At 33.2% G+C, this 19434-nt stretch overlaps 1 protein-coding gene across 1 annotated transcript; it reads left to right on the top strand.

Moving 5' to 3' along the window:
• Nucleotides 1-7290: 7290 nt before the first annotated feature.
• Nucleotides 7291-15479, top strand: LOC110935496 (protein Brevis radix-like 2). The gene is made up of 5 exons (XM_022177876.2): nucleotides 7291-8106; nucleotides 8884-9263; nucleotides 11719-11854; nucleotides 13576-13940; nucleotides 15166-15479. Exons 1-5 carry the CDS (start codon nucleotides 7999-8001, stop codon nucleotides 15242-15244), a joined length of 1068 nt encoding a protein of 355 aa, XP_022033568.1. The 5' UTR covers nucleotides 7291-7998; the 3' UTR covers nucleotides 15245-15479.
• Nucleotides 15480-19434: the final 3955 nt, after the last annotated feature.

Raw genomic sequence — 19434 nt, 5'->3', positions numbered from 1 at the left:
TTGATCTAGCTTACAGTAGGTTAGAAGAGCGAAGAAAGACAGATCCATCCCTTCCTAAAAAGCCAGTATACAAAGATGAAACGACTGTTATACGTCGGCAGACCGTTACATCTAAAAAGCTATTCTCATCAGCAGATGTATCCATTGCTGCCTTGAACCAAAGAAAAAGACAACAACTGATGGATGAGGAAGATGAAAATAGATATGCTAAGTACAGAAAAGAGTCTATCAGAAATCAGTTACGATATGGATTGGATGATGCTTCGTTGCAATTACAAGCTCAAGTTGCTCAAACACTTCAGAAGTTGGCAAGCAGGCCTCAATCGCCAAACTCCTCTCAAATAAAACTTCTCCCAAGAAACCCATCAGACCCAAAAATACTAAAGTGGAAGTCTGACAAATAGACCCATGAATTGACTTTGATCAAGTCTGATGGTAGTGTTGAAAAGATATCAAGAGAGAATGCACTTGGTCTGAATCCAGTTGACCTCCAAGATCTTTTTAACCTTCAGCTTGATAGGGATGAAGATGATACTGATTCCTTGGATTTTGAGCTCCAATTCAAAGGGCAAATCTGGGAAATGTTGATGAGAGAATAAAGATTTGTTGATTTCTAAAATCTACTGATTCCTTGATTTAGTTTTGCTGAAAGTTGTTGAGGCAGGTGATTGTGTTTTTGTAGTTAACGTTTGTTGTACTTTAAGTTGTATTCAAATTCTATGAAGTCCGTAAGTCTATAAACAGTTTATATTGTCTTTTTGGGTAAACAGTTAAATTGTATGTAATTGATATATTAACCGATATTCTATGTTTATAGTTGTCTTTTAGCTATAATAGACAACACGTTTTGGTACAATATCTATGCACGTATCTATATGTTCTATTAATATGTGTTATGCATGTTTGTCTAAGAAACGACTCGTGTTTGCAGCTCTCATTTTTAATGAGAGTACTAAATTCTTTGTTAATAACATTATTCTCTTAACATCTGTTTACTAACCTTTGCAATTTCTGTTGACTGACCTTTTTAATATAGGTTGACTAACATGCATATCTGTTTACTATCTATCCATCTGGCAAGCTCTGTTGGAGATAATGGATGACAGTTCTTATTAAAGTCTGTTGGAAAGCAACAACAGTTTTTAACAGTTAATAGATAACAGTAGTTTCTATCAACATAATGGAATTGCTGTTGAATAAACTTATTGACCATTCGTGTATATCAACTTTATAAGTCTGTACTAATTATTTTTTTACTCTCTATCAATATGGGCTATGCATGGTTTTCTAAGAAACGACCCGTGTTTGCACACGGGTCTTACCGCTAGTTTATATAATAATAGATCAAAATATTAAATTATACGTTGGGCATATTTAAGGAGACAATTAGAAATATCAAAGTTTTTACATAACATAACATCACAATCATAATTTTTGTCCCCCCCTCTGTCTCCACATTCACGAGTTCATCATCAAAAACCCATAACATCCCATCAGTAACACACATCAAAAATGAAATCTCGATCAATTTGACAATCATGTTTCCTACATCAATCCATGCTACGATTGCTGGTTTACATGTTTACATATTTTTCATTACATACGTATTGAATTGATTAAAAAAATATACAAAATATCATGATAGTGGAGAGTTCAAATAAGAAGAAATTTTTTCTAAGAATAAAAAAGAAGAAATTTCAACCAATAAGAATGCTTCATTTTACTTTATTTAACTTTTGCATTTAATATTAGTGTAAGAGTATATTGGTAATCTTAGATAGATCATTAATTGGTAGTCTTCTTTTTAATAGATAGCTACATTAAATCTGTAACTTATTTTTAAAAACAAATATTTTCCAAAAAAAAAAGAAAAAATATATAATTTAAAGTGTTGCATAAATTACGAGGTGTGTAGGATGAAATTACGAGCTGAGTAGGATAAATTTCAATATGTGTAGAATAAATTTAAAAACGTGTAGGATAAATTTTGATGTGTCTAAGCAAAACTTTAAGTGTGGAGAATGATAGTGTTTATGACTAATTAATTAGTCAAAGATAATAATAAACAAGTTAAGAAAAAAACTATTTAATTTGTACCCTTTGTTCTTTTTCTTCTTAATTTAATTTTTTTTCTCAATGAACCTTACCCTATCATGATAACCATATAAACATATACAACAATATAGAATGGCTATTATTATATGGTACGGTATGGTATGTCACACACTCATTTATTTAATACGTGCCTTCCTAAAAATGAAAATGCTTCTCAAGGCCTTTAACTTTCTTTAGTCTTTAGCTTTTACTAAAGAAACTACTTGCGCTCAATTTGTTTTAAAGGTTAAAAGCTATATGTTAAACTTTATACCTTATGTTTTAACATGATGTAAGTTTATTTTCAACCCTTCGAAAAGTTATTATATCAAACATTAGTGTATCTAAAATCAAACAAATAGATTGGACAAATTCATGTTATAATGAGCAAATAAAACACAAAACTGCCACTTTTTAAATATATATATATATATATATATATATATATATATATATATATATATATATATATATATATATATATATATATTGAAAAGTGCACTTCATTAACAGAAACGCCGGCCCAAGACGAGCCGACCAAAACACAGCCAAAACAAACTACATATTAACAAAGGAACACCACTCCTTACAATCTAAACCTTTGTGTCTAGACCTATTCATGAACCAAAAAAAGCCCAAAGCCTTGACCTCACTCAAAATACAATCAATTCTAATTTGTTTATTGGAAAAAAACTAAGTCGTTCCTGGTACGCCAAATACACCAACAACCAATCAAGACGATACCTTGCACTTTTTAAATATATGAAACTTAATTTCGAACTTTAGATATCCGGATTAATGATAACGGATACATGTTTTGAGTCAATGTTCAAAATTTCAGATATATGGGATCCGAATGTTTTAATTTTTGTAAATTTCAAATGATTAAACTACATGAAAAATAACCAAGAATGATGGATAAGAGTGCATGTTTCGGGTATCAAGAGCATTCACAATAGTAGTCCTATATTTTTGTGAGTGAGTTACAATAATTATAGTGGTTGTTAGCGAAGAAAAGCATAAATTTTACTGTTCATCTGTAAATATACCGGAACATTGTTCACCCATATAAATTTTTTAATATTTGTTGAAAGTGGTTGTTAGTAGAGAAGAGAGAAAAAATAATAATAGAGGTATAAAAATTATTATTTTATTGAAAAAAACAAATAAAAAGTAGTGAATTTTAATGTAATTATAGAGATGCATACCAAAGTTTTAGATTATTTAATTAAAAAGGAACAAATAAAAAGTAGTGAATTATAGTGTAAATATAAGAATGCATACCAAAGTTTTAGAAAAAGGTAGTAGCACGTATACAATCAGGGGCGGAGACAGCTTATACCCAGCCATAGCACGGGCTACGGCTCAAAGTCGTGTCCGCAGTGTTAATTTTTTGTTTTTTTTTTCCGATTTTATATAAAGGATACCCCTAAAACATCGTCCCGATTCGTCAGAAACAGGTCTGAACAGGTCAGAATCGTCCCTGAAGCCTTGAACTCGAACCTGCGTTTCGTTGATCAGATTCGTCCCTGCGTTTCGTTGTGAGTTTGCGGTTTCTTGGCCCCTGAAGCCTTGAACTCGAACCTGCGTTTCGTTGTGAGTTTTTTTTGTTGGGTTCAGGCCCCTCTCAAATGCCCTCACAACACACACTCACAAATATATGTAAAATGTGCAGACTGCAGAGAATGGAAAAGCTTGTTGTATATTTTGAATGAATGGTTTAATCAATGTCTTCCACTCCAACAGTAACACTCTTGCAGCCCATGCATTCAACCCGTGTGACCCATTCATTTGAAACCCGGTAACCGGATTGACCCGTACTCGGTCCGAACTTGACTCGTAAATAACCCGCATCCTTTGCGAACCCGTATCCGTGAACCGGCGACCCGATAACGTGCCGACCCGTGACCCGTATACGAACCGATTAACCCAACATTTTTTGGGATACCCCTGGTTTTAAGGTCTAGCTCCGCCACTGTATACAATATTCCGAATATCCAAATCCAAAAAAATTCTTGAGATCACATCAAGTTATCGAATTGAGTGAGATACCCATTTTTTGTAACTGCGATGAATCGTTATCAAAATAGTAGGGAGCCAGTAAAACAATGCATAGTAAAAAACAAGAGTAAAATGTATGGATAGTCCATGTGGTTTGGTGAAATTTTACCTTTAGTCTCTAACTTTTCAGAATTACACTCTTAGTCCCTGTGGTTTGACAAGTTGTTACTCAGATAGTCCCTAAAGCGGATGAAGGTTACTCGGATAGTCCTTGTGGTTTGACAAGTTGTGACTCGGATAGTGCCTATGGTTTGACAAGTTGTTACTCGGATAGTCCTTGTCATTTCACACCCACTTAACCAGAAAAACTAACCTTCATCCGCTTTGGGGACTATCCGAGTAACAACTTGTCAAACCACAGGAACTAAGAGTTTAATTTTAAAAAGTTAGGTACTAAAGGTGAAATTTCATCAAATCACATGGACTATCCGTGCATTTTACTCTAAAAACAAAGATTGAAACTACACCATGAATTTCCATCTAACAAGTGTAATCTTGCCCTATTTTTAATCTAAAGGTAAGTGCTCGCCTTTATTTCCTCCGTAACCTTGTCTGGGTATGATTGGTGTTGAAGATTTTTCGTTCTTCGCTCGCTATATAAACCATAGAGTTGATACTATTATTACTTGGATCGTTTATTATATAAAATTAACCCCGTCACATACGAAACAAAGAGTAGTACCTCCTTCACGGCACTGGCGGAGGATAGTGTAAAGTGGGGGGTGCACCCGCCCCCCGAATGTTTCGGTTAGAAGTGTAAAATTTTCTATTTTTCGTCCAAAAATTTTAAAATTATATAGGATTGTTCCCTCAATTATTTTGCCTAAATATTTATACAATATATAAATTGAGTCACATGATTTTATGCCCCCCTCGGAACTTTTGGTCAAGCTCCGCCACTGTTTCACGGTAGATCAGTTCACACACAACACTTTCACCAAGTTTTAATTTTTATCTAGATCGAACAACTAATTTTAGGCATGTTAAATGACATACCAATGTGTCTTTTGAATTTTCTATTTAATCTTTTAAAGACAAATGATTATATATTAAAATCCTTATTTCTTCAATTATAGAACAAGTAACCATTTTTGTAAACTAAATATGGGTTAGTTATAAAAAATAATAATAAATGATTTTGTAATCACATGAGACCATGCATCTGATATAGGTTCGATGACACTAGCCCCACCCCATAACCATGTTTATGCTAAAAGAAAACATGATGAAGCGTGGGTCGGGTGCACCAAGGCAACTAGTCCGCATACAGGAAACAGATCGGGACCTTGATGGCTATGGGTCCATTCAAATATCATCATCTTAACCCTACCCACATGTGCCCTAATCAATGCCTATTTTCAATATTAATTAATTATTTCATAAATTCATATTTAATACTATAACTGTATTTTTTAATACACCCGTTTATGGATATACTAATAATCAATTGTATTTAAATAATAGCGTGTGAGTTAACCGACACTATGAGGTTTTTTATCGCTTGAAATAAATTAACAAAAACTCGAGTAAAGAAGGCGACTTGTCCATGAGTGAACCCAACCAATAGTGCCTTTAAATTTTCCACCATGACTTATCGCTTGAGTTTTACCCTAATTTAAGTTGCTAGCTAGCATCGTGATTCATTACCTAGTATAAAAATGCGACAACGTTGTAGCTTTTTGTCGCAACATTTCTTTCGTCGTTTTTCCTTTGGTGATCAAGCTGCGAGGCCCGCTGCTATCCAATCGGCAATGTCAAAGCAACCAATTTGTTTGATTTAGCTGCTAGGCCCTCTCGTGTTTATAGCTTTTTATGTATACGCGTATAACACCTTCAAAGCACAATGTTTGTGCCACCACTAAGCAACAAGAACAACTATCGAATCAATCTATCATCTCGTTCTTTTGTTAAACATGCATTAAACTTCTTTTAGAAAACCAATCAACTTGTCAAGGTATGAGTTGACTCAATTTGTAAATAGTTAGGTACCAGATTTACTTTCAACTAAGTGTGAGAAACTATGACCCAAGCTAACTCATATAATTTCAAGCTGAGTAATCTATATACCGATGTCTCGTACATAATTTGATAAACATATTTAAATCAGTTCCAATCATTTCTTATTTATTATTTTTTTGAACGGCAAATGTTACCCCTTTACACCAATAATTTTAAATTATTCTTCTTTGCCCAGATTTGAATCTAAGATCTCCTATTTAAAAAAAAAAAATATGTCTCTATCAAGTAGACTACCCACATTGGCAAATCATTTCTTATACCTTCGTTTTAAAACTCCAAAAAAATTGAGTTTTCTAGACTACAAATAAATAAAAATAACCAAACATAATAACAATAATAATTCTACTTAATTTTTGGAAGATAAAAACACAAACACCTAATATAGACCTTTGTTGTTTTTCATTAGTTATGGTAGAAATATTATAAAAATACGGAGAGATAAGATGAGAAAAAATAGAACTCTAATATTGTACGAGTCATGAAAGAGCCAAATATATGTGTTACCAATTTAACTTTTAGATAACGAGACAAATGTTACATGCATATGATATACATTTAAAAAAAAAAATTAAACTTCATTAAAATCGTCACCGACCCAAACGCGCAAGAGACAAATATATACAAACAACCTCCAACCCAATTTGGTAAAAGTCAAGAAGTTACAACATATACAAAGAGGATTTCCACCATTCCTCCCAATGGAACGACTTAAAGGAAGGCCTATTTTTTAACTAAACAAAACTTCTAAACTTGACTTCTTTGAAGACGTCTTGCGGACTATGCTTTATGTTTTGAAAAACCATCTTGTTTCTTCCTTTCCATATGCACCAACACATTTTTATAACGAGACCGTGTATGGTCCTTTTTGCTTTCTTCCCCATATTTAAGAAACCGTACACTTTCATAGGACTTTTAACCTTACAAATATACATCTGAGGAATATTAAATCAAACACTAAAACCCATCCAAACCTGGTTCGAAAATATGCAAGCCGTAAATAGATACTCCGTAGTTTGCTATGTTGATCAGTGATCACATATAAATACAAATTATAATTATAATTATAATATACATACATATAGATATGTGTATACATACATACACACGTGTGTCCACCCTCTACACGAACGTTTTTATTTTAAATAAAACAATCATATTTCCAAGGAAGAAAAAAGAAGCTAGAAATATACATAAGAAGGAAGGGTAATTTGGAGTACCGATGCAAACATAGAGTAGCCTTCCTTTATTCACCTTTTCCATCGATTAATCAACGGCCACCGTTACCACTCACCGGCGACCCCATCACCTTTATAACATCAACCCACACGCTTCTATCTTCCATTCCATCATACCCCCCCCCCCCCCCTCTATCTGTCACATGATCTTTTTTTTATATTCCGACTGACTGCGCATTGTTCGTATCCACGCTTCCGTAGCCGGATAACGTGCGTTTGTGTCATCAATTACTTGTTTCACTTTACACCAACAGATTCTGTCTATCATACTGTTTATATACACCTTTGATTCTACCTTCTTGTAGTTGGTTAGTATATAATTACATGTTTCAGAGAGTTTTCGCGTCTCAATTTGTTGCAACACATTCGTTCTGTTAATTGTCTGTTACAGAGCCTAACTGAATTTGTTAGAAGTTTGAATTTGTTTACAAACGGTTGTGATTCCGTTTTCCGTACTCCTTTCCCGTTAACGGTTGTGATTCTGTTAACATAACTGATTCTGTTAGAAGTTTGAATTTGTTCACAGACGGTTGTAATTCTGTTATCAGTGTTGGTTTCTTGTTTTCTGATAGTCTGTTAGAGATTGAAAATGTTGACTTGTATCGCGTGTTCGAAGCAACTTAACGGTGGAGAAGATGACGGAGATACAGCTACTACACCGGGAACCAAACAATCCGTTAAATCGCTAACGTCTCAGGTAAAATTGTATCCTTTCATCACAAAGGAAAACTGCATATGGTTATTAAGTCGTTAATCGTTTTATGGCAAAATGTTTTGTGTTAATTAATTTTTTTATTGGTTTATAGGTTAAGTAAAATTGCTAATATTTGTTTACTTTCATCACAAATGACAAATGTATATAGTTATTAAGTTATTGATCGTTTTACGGCAAACAGGGGTGAGCGATAATTGAACCGTTAACTGAAACCGAATTAACCGAAAATGGGTTATCAGTTATTTTTGTACCATGGGTTAGCCGAAATTAACCGAACCAAATCGTTTAAATCTTCATATTCTAGCTTTTATACCTCCATTTCTTGCTTTATACCTTCCTTTTCATGTGTTTATATTTTCATTTTATTTTTTTATACATCATATTCATGTATTTTTACATTTTCATGTATTTTTATATCTATTACATGTATTTCTAAACAAAAAATTTAGCCAATGTTTGGTTTGGTTATTAACCGAAGTTAACTGAACCGAAAACCGACAAATTAACCGAATCAACCGAACCGATTAACCGATGACTTCGGTTACGGTTACGGTTACGGTTACGGAATGCTACTAACCGAACCGTACCGTGCACACCTCTAATGGTAAGTGTTTTGTGTTAATTAAAAAATATTGGTTTATAAATAAAAAATATTGGTTTATAGATTAAGTGAACTTGCTTCATTTCATTACAAATCACTAATGCTAATGTTTAATGAGTTGTTTTGTGTTAATTAATAACAAAATTATTGGTTTATAGATAAAGGATATTGCGTTGAAGGCATCTGGAGCGTACAAAAACTGCAAGCCATGTACCGGTTCGTCGGGCAACAATAACCCGACCCGTAGGGGTTATCCGGACTCTGAAACGGGTTCAATGTCGGGCCGGTTTTTTGGCGGGTATCATAGGACCGGTAGTTCGACACCTAGGGTGTGGGGTAAGGAAATGGAGGCAAGATTGAAGGGGCTTTCGAGTGGGGCGAGCACTCCGGCTTCGGTTAGTGGGCGAACCGATGCTGCGGTTGTGTTTATGGAGGAAGATGAAAGTAAAGAGTGGGTTGCTCAAGTGGAACCCGGTGTTCTCATCACGTTTGTTTCGTTGCCTCGTGGTGGTAACGACCTTAAACGAATTCGGTTCAGGTTTGTGTTTTTATCTATGTTTCGACATTTTAATGTGGCGCGTGTTTAAATTGTTGTACGTGACATATAAGGTTATATGATATTTAGGTGTATTTTTAAAAAGTACATTCTAATTCTAATGTGTTTGATTTAACTTATTTGGAAAATCATCTTATGATATTAGAAAATACACCAAATACATGCGACAATACATAACTTATTATTAGAAAATACGAAAACTGTATTGTATTAGAAAATACAATAAAATAAACTAGTGACATCACTTGTTACATATATTTGAGGGTGATATAGATAGTTTTCTGTTGACGTAGATTTCTCAAACTCTGTTGTTTACATAAAACGCTATCTCATTATTATTTGTCTATTTGATAGCTTTATATATGTCTTATGTGTGCAAAAAGATGTGTTTATGCTCTTATTTTTGTGTATGAATCACCATTCTATCAAATTACATGGTGACAAGTTTTCTTTTATTTATTTTTTATTTTATTTTGTATTAGTATATTGTATTTATAGAAGAGAGATTTTAAGGTTATTGTTTTATTTTTTTTTTTTATGAATAGTATATTGTTGTATTTTATAGAAGTGAGATTTTTATGTATCAATTAGAGTTTGTGATTTATTATCCTGTAAAATAAAAAAAGCTAGGTTAGTTTTTATTATTTTAATTCGAGAAAAAAGCTAGGTTAGTGATTGTGGCGGTGATGATGGAGGGTGGAGGAGGGTGATGGTGGGTGGAGGTTGAAGATGGAGTGTGGTGGTGGGGTTTTATAAATAAAAAGAGAAAAATGCCCGGATAATCCCCTGTGGTTTGGCCTTTTAAGAAAAGGGTATTTTTGTCATTTCACATCATTTTAACAGAGAAAAGTAACTGAAGTTAGACCCAGGGACTATCCGGGAACAAAAAATGAAAACTTGGAGACTATTCAGGTAGTTTTAGAAAGTTGGGGACTATAAGTGAAAAAAAGTGAAACCACATGGATTATTCGGGCATTTTTCTCTTTTAATTTAAAAGTTAATAACAACTTTTTTTATTACTTTACTGTTAGACCATGCGTAGTGGTAGAAGGTTATAATGCCCCCACCATGGGGCGTTTTGCGCCATGTGGCGTCCTAGTCAGCAAGGGGGCATTATAGCAAAAGTGGTGTAGTGGGTATAATGCCCCATAATGCCCCTTACAATTATTAAAAAAAAAAAAAAAAAACCTTTTTAAAAAAGCTGAACTATCCCACATGGTCTCTTCCCATTGGTCAACACTCACATTGTCTCAACCCACATCAAAATCTTGGGCGTTTTAAAGAACACGCTGGAACAAAATTTTTTCAAAAATTTTAGAAAATAACGCCCCCTGTAATGGAGGGGTGGGCGTTTTCGGGCGTTATTTTTGAAAATTTTTTAAAAAAAACGCCCCACTACACATGGTCTTATTGTTTTTCTGATAAGACATGGTGGAAAAAATATTAAAAAAAAATGATATTATTTGATATGTCATACTTCAATCCCCAAACATGTTCTGTAGCATTATTTATGGGACATAGCGACTAACAACCAGAATGCATAAAAAACCAAAAACAGTCAAAGGAAAAGATTGTGACATCTCTCCCGAATGTATTGTGGGGTCCAAATTGCTTCATATGTGACCACAAAACTTCTGGAATCATGTTTAGATTTTATATCACAATATAAATGTCTTAAATTTAATAATTGCTTATTTATTAACCCCTACAATTGGGTCCTTGTAATTAAAAATTTGTTGGAAATTTTAATGTTTTTGATTGATTTTTGTTAGTCATCCCATGTTGTACCCCTTGCTTTATATATCGACACTCCATGTTGAGTTTATTGCACATATCTTTTCAATTGTGTAATGTGATAAATAATATATTGCATTAATAGTTTTTTTTTTTTTTTTTTTTTTTTTTTTTTTTTTTTTTTTTTTTTTTTTTTTACGGAAAAGTACACGTTTCAATTGATATTAGAAGGTTAGAGCAAATTACAAATCATGGGTTGGTAGACGGGCAACAAGCTGCGCCGCCACCCCCTTTTGAATTGCAAATTCACCGTTAATATAAAGAAAATTACATAGACAGGTTAACGGGCAACGAGCTGTGTTGCAATCCCTTTGATAGTGATGATTTGATACTAGTGTAGATAATAAGTTTGGTAAGTTAATTGATTTTCAAGAGAGAAATTAAATAATTGAAAATTGAAGATTAGTATGGGCCTAATTGAGTAACATGTGTGATGTGTCAAATTTGATGACATGTCACTATTTAGCATGATTAGATATATAAAAGATTACCAAAGAAGACAAATAACCTTTATGTCATTACGCCATGGTTGTGGGGCTTAAGTACAATAATATTATGCATATATTAATGCTATTTTGTTTGCATTATCAGTCGTGAAATGTTTAACCAATGGCTATTATTGTTGTTTTGTTTGTATTATCAGTCGTGAAATGTTTAACAAATGGCAAGCTCAACGATGGTGGTCCGAGAATTGTGAGAAAATTACGGAGTTATACAATGTTCAACAATTTAATCAACAGGGAGTACCGCTGCCGTCTCCACCTAGATCTGAACCCGAGGTGAGTTTCTTTAATTATATATTCTTAAAGTTTTTATTGGTCGCCCCGCCCTGCCCCAACCCAACAAGAACTGTTTCTGCCCCTGCCAAACATAACTCATTTCGAGATTAAACGTATCTATTCAAAGATAGAATACGCTAGTGATTATACTATTTTTGTTATCATAACCAAACATTAACTATTTGGTCTTGTTCAACATCATGTAACAGCTTTTAACATATTTTCTTAGTGTACTAATTAAATACAATATTATATTATTTTATGTAACAAATCTTTAACTTTTTTTGGCATTGTATATAATAAACTTTCATTTCCTTACTCTTTAATGCAATTGGATTGCTATAACCAGGAACAGTGTTGCTGTGTCACCTTTTTTAAACAGTCACTGCATATCAATGATATTATACATATCAATGATATTATATTACATAGTATGCTAACAAAATAATTTAGTACAAACGTGCAAATAATCCCTCAACTATTTGAACAATATATTAGGAATTTTTTTAACAGTAAATACTTTTGATGGGCCCACATGTACAAACTTTATTAGGCCTATTGTTGCTTATGTTTTATAATTTTATTAATAAATATAATTTTCTTTATATTGTTTTCTTTAAATGCTTTTATAATTTTATTAATTGATTTTTAGTTACTTTAATGTTTATAACTAACTTTAGGGACATTTTATTTTAATTTTAACTTTTATAATCTTTAAATGCTTTTATAATTTTATTAATTGATTTTTAGTTACTTTTATGTTTATAACTAACTTTAGGGACATTTTATTTTAATTTTAACTTTTATAATCTTTAAATGCTTTTATAATTTTATTAATTGATTTTTAGTTACTTTAATGTTTATAACTAACTTTAGGGACATTTTATTTTAATTTTAACTTTTATAAAAATTCGAATGTTTCATTGAGATTTACTTTTTTTACTACATCTTATGTAAATCTCATTCGAAACCAAAGTATTGGTGATAATCGAAGCATGGGCTTACAAGTCGTCAACTCTGCTTCAAGGTTTCGTTTCTTTATTAGTTTTTTTTTTTTTTTTGTTTTCCTCTTACAACCTTTAACATATGATGTTTTATAAAATTCTTAATTTTCCGTTTAGCGTGATCTTTTTTCGTTAAGAAAATATAAATGTACATGTCGTCAAAACCGATCCTTACAAATTTAACACCAATAATAACTAGCAATCCTCACAAATATATCACTAGTTTTTTTTTTTTTACAATATCATAACTAAATAGTAACTAGTTAACCTACATAACTTATAATTACCATCATTATTGTACTAGTATAATTTCTTTAAATCATATATAAAGAATCAATAATTTATAAATATTTGAGTAAATTACGTTTTTGGTCCCTGTGGTTCTATCACTTTTACTATATTAGCCCAAAATAAGAATTTTTAACATATCTGCCCTCATGGTCTCTATAACTAACCATTTTGGCCCCTAAGTCTAACCATTTTGGCCCCCACAGTCTCTATAACTGACCATTTTGGCCCCCATGATCTCTAGACTTAGGGGTCAAAATGGTTAGTTATAGAGACCACGGGGGCATATATGCTAAAAATTCTTATTTTGGGCTAATATAGTAAAAGTGATATAACCACAGGGGCCAAAAACGTAATTTACTCTAAATATTTTAAAAAAGTGTACCATTGTCTAAACTGTGTTTTTTTTTTTTTTTTTTGTAATTTCAGAGCTTAATAACTGAGTCAACTGAGGCCAGTCCAGTAACACCACAACTTAGCAAAGAACATCCACCAAGAAACCTCTACAATCCAACTGGAATAGGATACTCATCATCAGATTCACTTGACCAACAGCCCAATCTTACTTCAGGACCTAAATGCTCAAACATAAGTGGGCCCAAAACCGAGGCATCGTCCTTAGAAGCTTCTAGAAGAACCAGTTCTTCCCAAGGGGCTGATCAATCCGAAGAGCTTTCTTTGAGCAATGCTAGTGATTTGGAAAATGAATGTATCGAGCAGGATGAGCCCGGTGTGTACATTACTATCAGAACGTTGCCAGGTGGCGTTCGAGAACTTAGACGTGTCCGATTCAGGTACATACTGTAAACTCGCGTTTAAGTAAAAGGGATGTTTTCAACCCATTTATTTACAAATGGGTTGATTTCGGTTGTGTTTTCTCTTAAACGGTTTAAATGTCTTCATCGGGCTTCGGGGTTGAAGGTCACCCAATGTTTGTTTTTTAATGCGTACAACCTCATAAATAAATTATATAAAGGTGTGGATTGATGAATAGTATCCACACCTTGATGAATAGTTTACTCAGTTTACTTCTTAGACCCTAAACTTTAATAAAGTTATCAAACAACCTTTAAACTAGGGATGAGCAAATCCTGATCCCGTCCTGATACCGTCCCGATCCCGAATTTCGCCAAAGCTGGATACCGATACCGAAATATGTCGGTGCGGTAGGGTATCTGTATGGTATCGGTATTTGAAGATAAAAGTCGGTATTTTACCTGTACCGTACCGAACCGGCACCGATCCCGAAAATACCGATACCGAAAATGCCAAAAAGTGGATACCGTTTCCAGTACCGAAATTTTCGGGATCGGTACGGGACGGGATCGGGATCGGTATTTGATACCAAATGCTCATCCCTACTTTAAACTTAAATAAACTTTTCTTTCGACTTTATTTTTATGTTATTCTCTTTTGGCTGTTAATACCGGGTATCACATAACCCTTAAACTTCTATAAACTTTTCAGTCGACTTTATTTTTATCGATACTGTAATGAACCGAACCAATGTCGACCAAACTCCCGCCGCAACGCGCGGGTAATTTACTAGTCATTATTGAAATGTAGTGATATTGTTTCTAAATCAATATTGTTAGTTTTTACATATATTTTTAAAGTGAACTAAAAAGGACCAACTTGGCCTATGAATAGTTTGTGTACATAACCAAACTATGTATTCTCATATTTTAGTAGATGTGACAAATTGACCTATTTACTTGTGAGGGGGGTCACTTTTAGTTGTGTAGTTTTAAACATTTCAAAAGGTTCAAAGAAAAATTTAACCTTAAAGGGAATGTGACAAATGAATTTAAAAATCACCCAAATTCTATTTTTAATGTACATATATTTTTTATCTAACGTTTTCGATTATTAAACTACTAATTTTGTTTTTCTAATCGTAATTAAACACTGTTTTGACTTTAACTTTAAACGCGTTCTGTTTCAACCCGAATCTGTTTTGATCATGCTACAACTTGCTATGGTTATACTAAACGGCATGTTATTATATTTGATTTATAGTCGAGAAAGGTTCGGAGAAATGCATGCAAGAATGTGGTGGGAACAAAACAGAGCCAGGATACAGCAACAATATCTGTGAGTTTGAATGCTGAGTCAAGAACAGTCGCCGCATACATTGAAGAAGTTATTATACCTTTTTATAATGAAAATTAGTGAAGCCCATTTTGCAGTTCAAGTGATTTGTAAACCTAAGCTTCCGTTTATCAGTATATCTTCTGGTCAATTTGTATGGTTTTAAATTGTAACTTTCTCTAATGCTGTCATGACAATACATATAAAAATTAATGTTAATTTTAAAAGAAACATTAAGAGAATACAGTGCCACGAATGAAGGTATTAGCGTTGCATTGTGTCGTCCATTTGATAACTGATTTGCATAGGCCCGTTCGTGACGATAGACTTGCTTACAGACACCCCGCAGGAGCGACACTTTCATTTTTTTGTTAATAAAAAAAATTATAAACCTTGTATGTATCTACAAATAAGTAAAAATTTTTGACAAATTCAATAAACTTTAAGCTATGTTACATAAAGAAAATTTAAAAATGGTCCTTCATATATAACTTCCTTCCAGTTATATAATACTACATGTCTATGTAGCACGGGTACGGGAATAGGGTACGGGGACGAAACGGGTACGGAGAGCGGCAAAACTCAAAAATCCAAGATACGGGTACGGCAAAGGTATGGCAAGAAGTATATAAAAAAATAGCTAATTATAATTTATATATACACATATAATGTTAGTTTTATACTTTTCATGTAATAATTTATAAACTTAAGGACAAAATGTAAAATAGTGAAAATAAAGGGGGTTAAATGTTAAAATGTACAAACTAATTTTACACTTTTATGTAAATTTTTACAAGTTAAATAGAAACTAGTGAAAGATAGGGAGGCTAAATGTCAAAATACATAAAGTTGCATAACCCTAAACCTAAAAACTCAACCGCTGCCCACTGTCTTTCTTATCTTCTTCTTCATGGAAACCCTAAATATGAAAGGAAACGTTTGGTTGCCGTCCCCGAAACGTTTGGTTGCCGTCCCCCGATTTTCAGGATATGTTTTGGAAAGGTCCCTAGCCATCCCCGCGGTGTTTTCGTCCCCAAACCGTCCCCATGACGGGTACCAGAGGCTCATAGCCGTCCCATGCTTCATAGCTACATGTTATATTATGATTCTTGTATGTAATATAATACTTGAATGTAATTAACTTATTACAATAAACACTTTACTTTTAAGACACAAATGTAAAAGGGGATGATTGTGTGAATTGCTTGACATTTCAAATGACTGTAGTCATTGTATTACAAAAGTTATAATTAACTTGGGCTTTCCATACCACTTTCCCATGTATTGTTTCACATTTCCCCTATATTTGTTCATGACTCCAAACTTTGTAACTGTCATTTCATATAATTAAGCCCAAATTTGAACAAATTAAAATTGCTTGCTCACTAACTAGGTTTCATGAGAAGAAATTTCCCAATAAATTAGGGCTTTGAATGGCATGCAAAAAGGGTTTACAAATGGACTTTGCCTTGAAGCATTAATCCATTAGACCCTTGCCATGTTTTCCTGGGCCGATTATGGGCCGGGCCTATAGCACCCGGGCTTTGGTAAACTTGTGCATCGTCATCTATATTTAATTATCTATTAATAGTACACAATACATTTCGTTTAGGCTATTGACAGGTACAACTAGACAATATATATGGGTTTTTGTAAATAAAGTTTGCACGACGTAAAAGTCGATTACAAAGTGCTTAAAAGTTGAGGGCTTGTAAGCTATAATATTGAAAGTTGAAAGGTAATTTAGATGTTTACAAAAAGACAAAAGTCAGGGAAAGATTAAAAAAAAATGACAAAAGAGTAAACTGCTAAAATGGTCCATGAGTTTTAATCACTTTTGTCATTTTAGTCTAAAACTTAACCCTTTTGAATCTGGGTTCTTGTGGTTTCAATTTTGTTGTCATTTTTATCTAAAATCAAAATCTGGTCAGATTTTTCAATTAACATCCAATTTTTCTATCATTTTTCTCCTTTTTAATGAAGGGCAAAATGGTCTTTTAACGTTTTATTATAACAAATTAAAAAACTCTGACCATTTTGCTCTTTATTAAAAGAGAGGAAAAAAACAGAATAACTAGATTTAATTGAAAAATCTGACCAGATGATTTTGGATGAAAATGTCAATAAAATTGAAACCACAGGGACCCAGATTCAAAAGTTTTGAGTTTTGAACTAAAAGTGACAAAAGTGACCAAATCTTATGGATCATTTCAGCAGTTTACTCAAGAAAAAAAAAAGATCTGCCTACTAGTGTATATCAGCTTGTTATTGTAGTATTATAGAATTTTTATAAAGTTTAACGACTAAAAAGATGGATGAAGAAAACGAATTTTGAAGACAAGTAATTAAGTGCATATCACATATATTCTCTAGTATAATATAATGAACCATTGTCCATTTTTGTTACTCTCATATGACCATGGTTTGCGGCTCATGGTGCATATATTCCTTGCAAAACTTGATAGCATCAATGACAATCCAAGGATTTTATTCTAATATGTTACTTTTAGTAAATTCTCTTTAATTACTATTTTTTTAAATTTTATAAGTTTCTCACCAATTTTTTCTATTTTTTCCAAACGCATTGGATTCCTGAGAACATGGGCGAAACTTTTAAGGGGCGGGAGGGGGCGGCAGACCTCCCGAACTTTTCGCTCAGTAGTGGAGAGTATGTAGTTTCGTATAGATTTTTTTGGGTATATACGTTTTTGACCCCCCGATTTTATAGAAATCTTTAGGTCCGGTGACTTCCGCCCCCCCCCCCCCCGGTCGGAAATCTCAAGCTTCGCCAGCACTGTCTGGGAACCCACAAATGTGGATTGGATCCGCCCCTGAGCATCACGTTCCGCAGCTATCAGCCATGGGCAAACCACCGTCATATGAGAGTCATTTCAGTTTAGCTGGTTTTTTTTATTGGAATTTGTTAGGCGAAACGTAACAAAATGAAGAAGGAAAAAATCATAAAAATATCTCTTGCACTTTGTTATGTCTGTTGGGCCATGTGATTATTCAACCACTTCTACGAAGTAGATAAAATTGAAATTATATGTATTATATCAATCAACTTCCCTACGGATGTCAAACGATTTATTAAAATATTTTTTATTGCTATCAATATTCATATCGTATGATTTGATTAGAGTACTAGTGGATGGAGGTTTTTTTTTCTCCACCAATAATGAAATGGCAAGTTATTATGGGAAGAGGTGTGGGTACTATGAAAAGAATGATAAAAGTTGGTGGATGTGACTAGAGAAAATAAAACTATGATATATGTTATATTATATAAATATTTGTAGAGAAAAGCATAGAAATATTAATTAATTAGTGTACTTATAATACTAAATCATTTGTTTCTAAATATGTATGGAAATTGTTAAGATTGTATATTTGTTCATGATTGTCAATAATCTATATATGATAAAAAAGAAACTTAATGAAGAGTGATTCATTATTTACTTTTTAAATTAAAACTAGAATTGAGACCCGCCGCAATGCGGCGGGGATTCTTTAGTTATGACTAAGTCGATCTAGGACCCGTACGTTATGTTAAACCTGTCAAACGGGGAAAAAATAGACGATGTAAAAACGTTCACCCACACACGCACGTTGCGTCATGTTAACTCGCAAAATTTAGAACGAAACATAAAAAAGTTAAACCAAAGACGCACGTTGCGATGTGTTAAGTCACAAAATTTAGAACCAAGCATAAAGCGAAAAATTTACGGAAAATGAAAACTGTAAAGGACCAAAGTTGAAATTAAAAAAAGTTGTGAGGATAGATTGCAAAAAATAAAAAGTTTTGGGTTAAAAGTAAAAAAACAAATAGTTTTGGGTTAAAAGTAATTTATGAAATACTTTTGGGTGAAAAGTAAAAAAAAATCAATTTTTTTTGGAAACCCCCAAAGCCAAGGTTACGACAACCATATGCATAACGATTTTTTCTTTGGAAAACCCCCAAAGCACACGTCGCGTTGCGGCGGGGCGTGAAACGGTGTCAAATAGTACTAATGTCACACAACCGTTATCGACCACCAACACTGACTCGACCTAGGGTCTGCGTGTTGCGACGAACCTGTCAAACATGAAAAAATAGAGGTAAAACGTTGAACCACACATGTACGTTGCGTCGTATTAACTTGCAAAATTTGAAACAAAACATAAAAAAGTTGAACCACATTTGTACGTTGCGTCGTA

The sequence above is a fragment of the Helianthus annuus genome, chromosome 4, assembly GCF_002127325.2.
Source record: "Helianthus annuus cultivar XRQ/B chromosome 4, HanXRQr2.0-SUNRISE, whole genome shotgun sequence".
NCBI lineage: Eukaryota > Viridiplantae > Streptophyta > Magnoliopsida > Asterales > Asteraceae > Helianthus > Helianthus annuus.
This window is presented reverse-complemented; position numbering and strand designations above follow the sequence as displayed.

Excerpts from the sequence above, each read along its gene's own strand:
- LOC110935496 (XM_022177876.2), top strand. The coding sequence starts at position 7,999 with ATGTTGACTTGTATCGCGTGTTCGAAGCAACTTAACGGTGGAGAAGAT. Across the intron at positions 9,264-11,718 it reads CTTAAACGAATTCGGTTCAG|TCGTGAAATGTTTAACAAAT; the intron begins GTTTGTGTTTTT and ends TTGTATTATCAG. Across the intron at positions 11,855-13,575 it reads CACCTAGATCTGAACCCGAG|AGCTTAATAACTGAGTCAAC; the intron begins GTGAGTTTCTTT and ends TTGTAATTTCAG.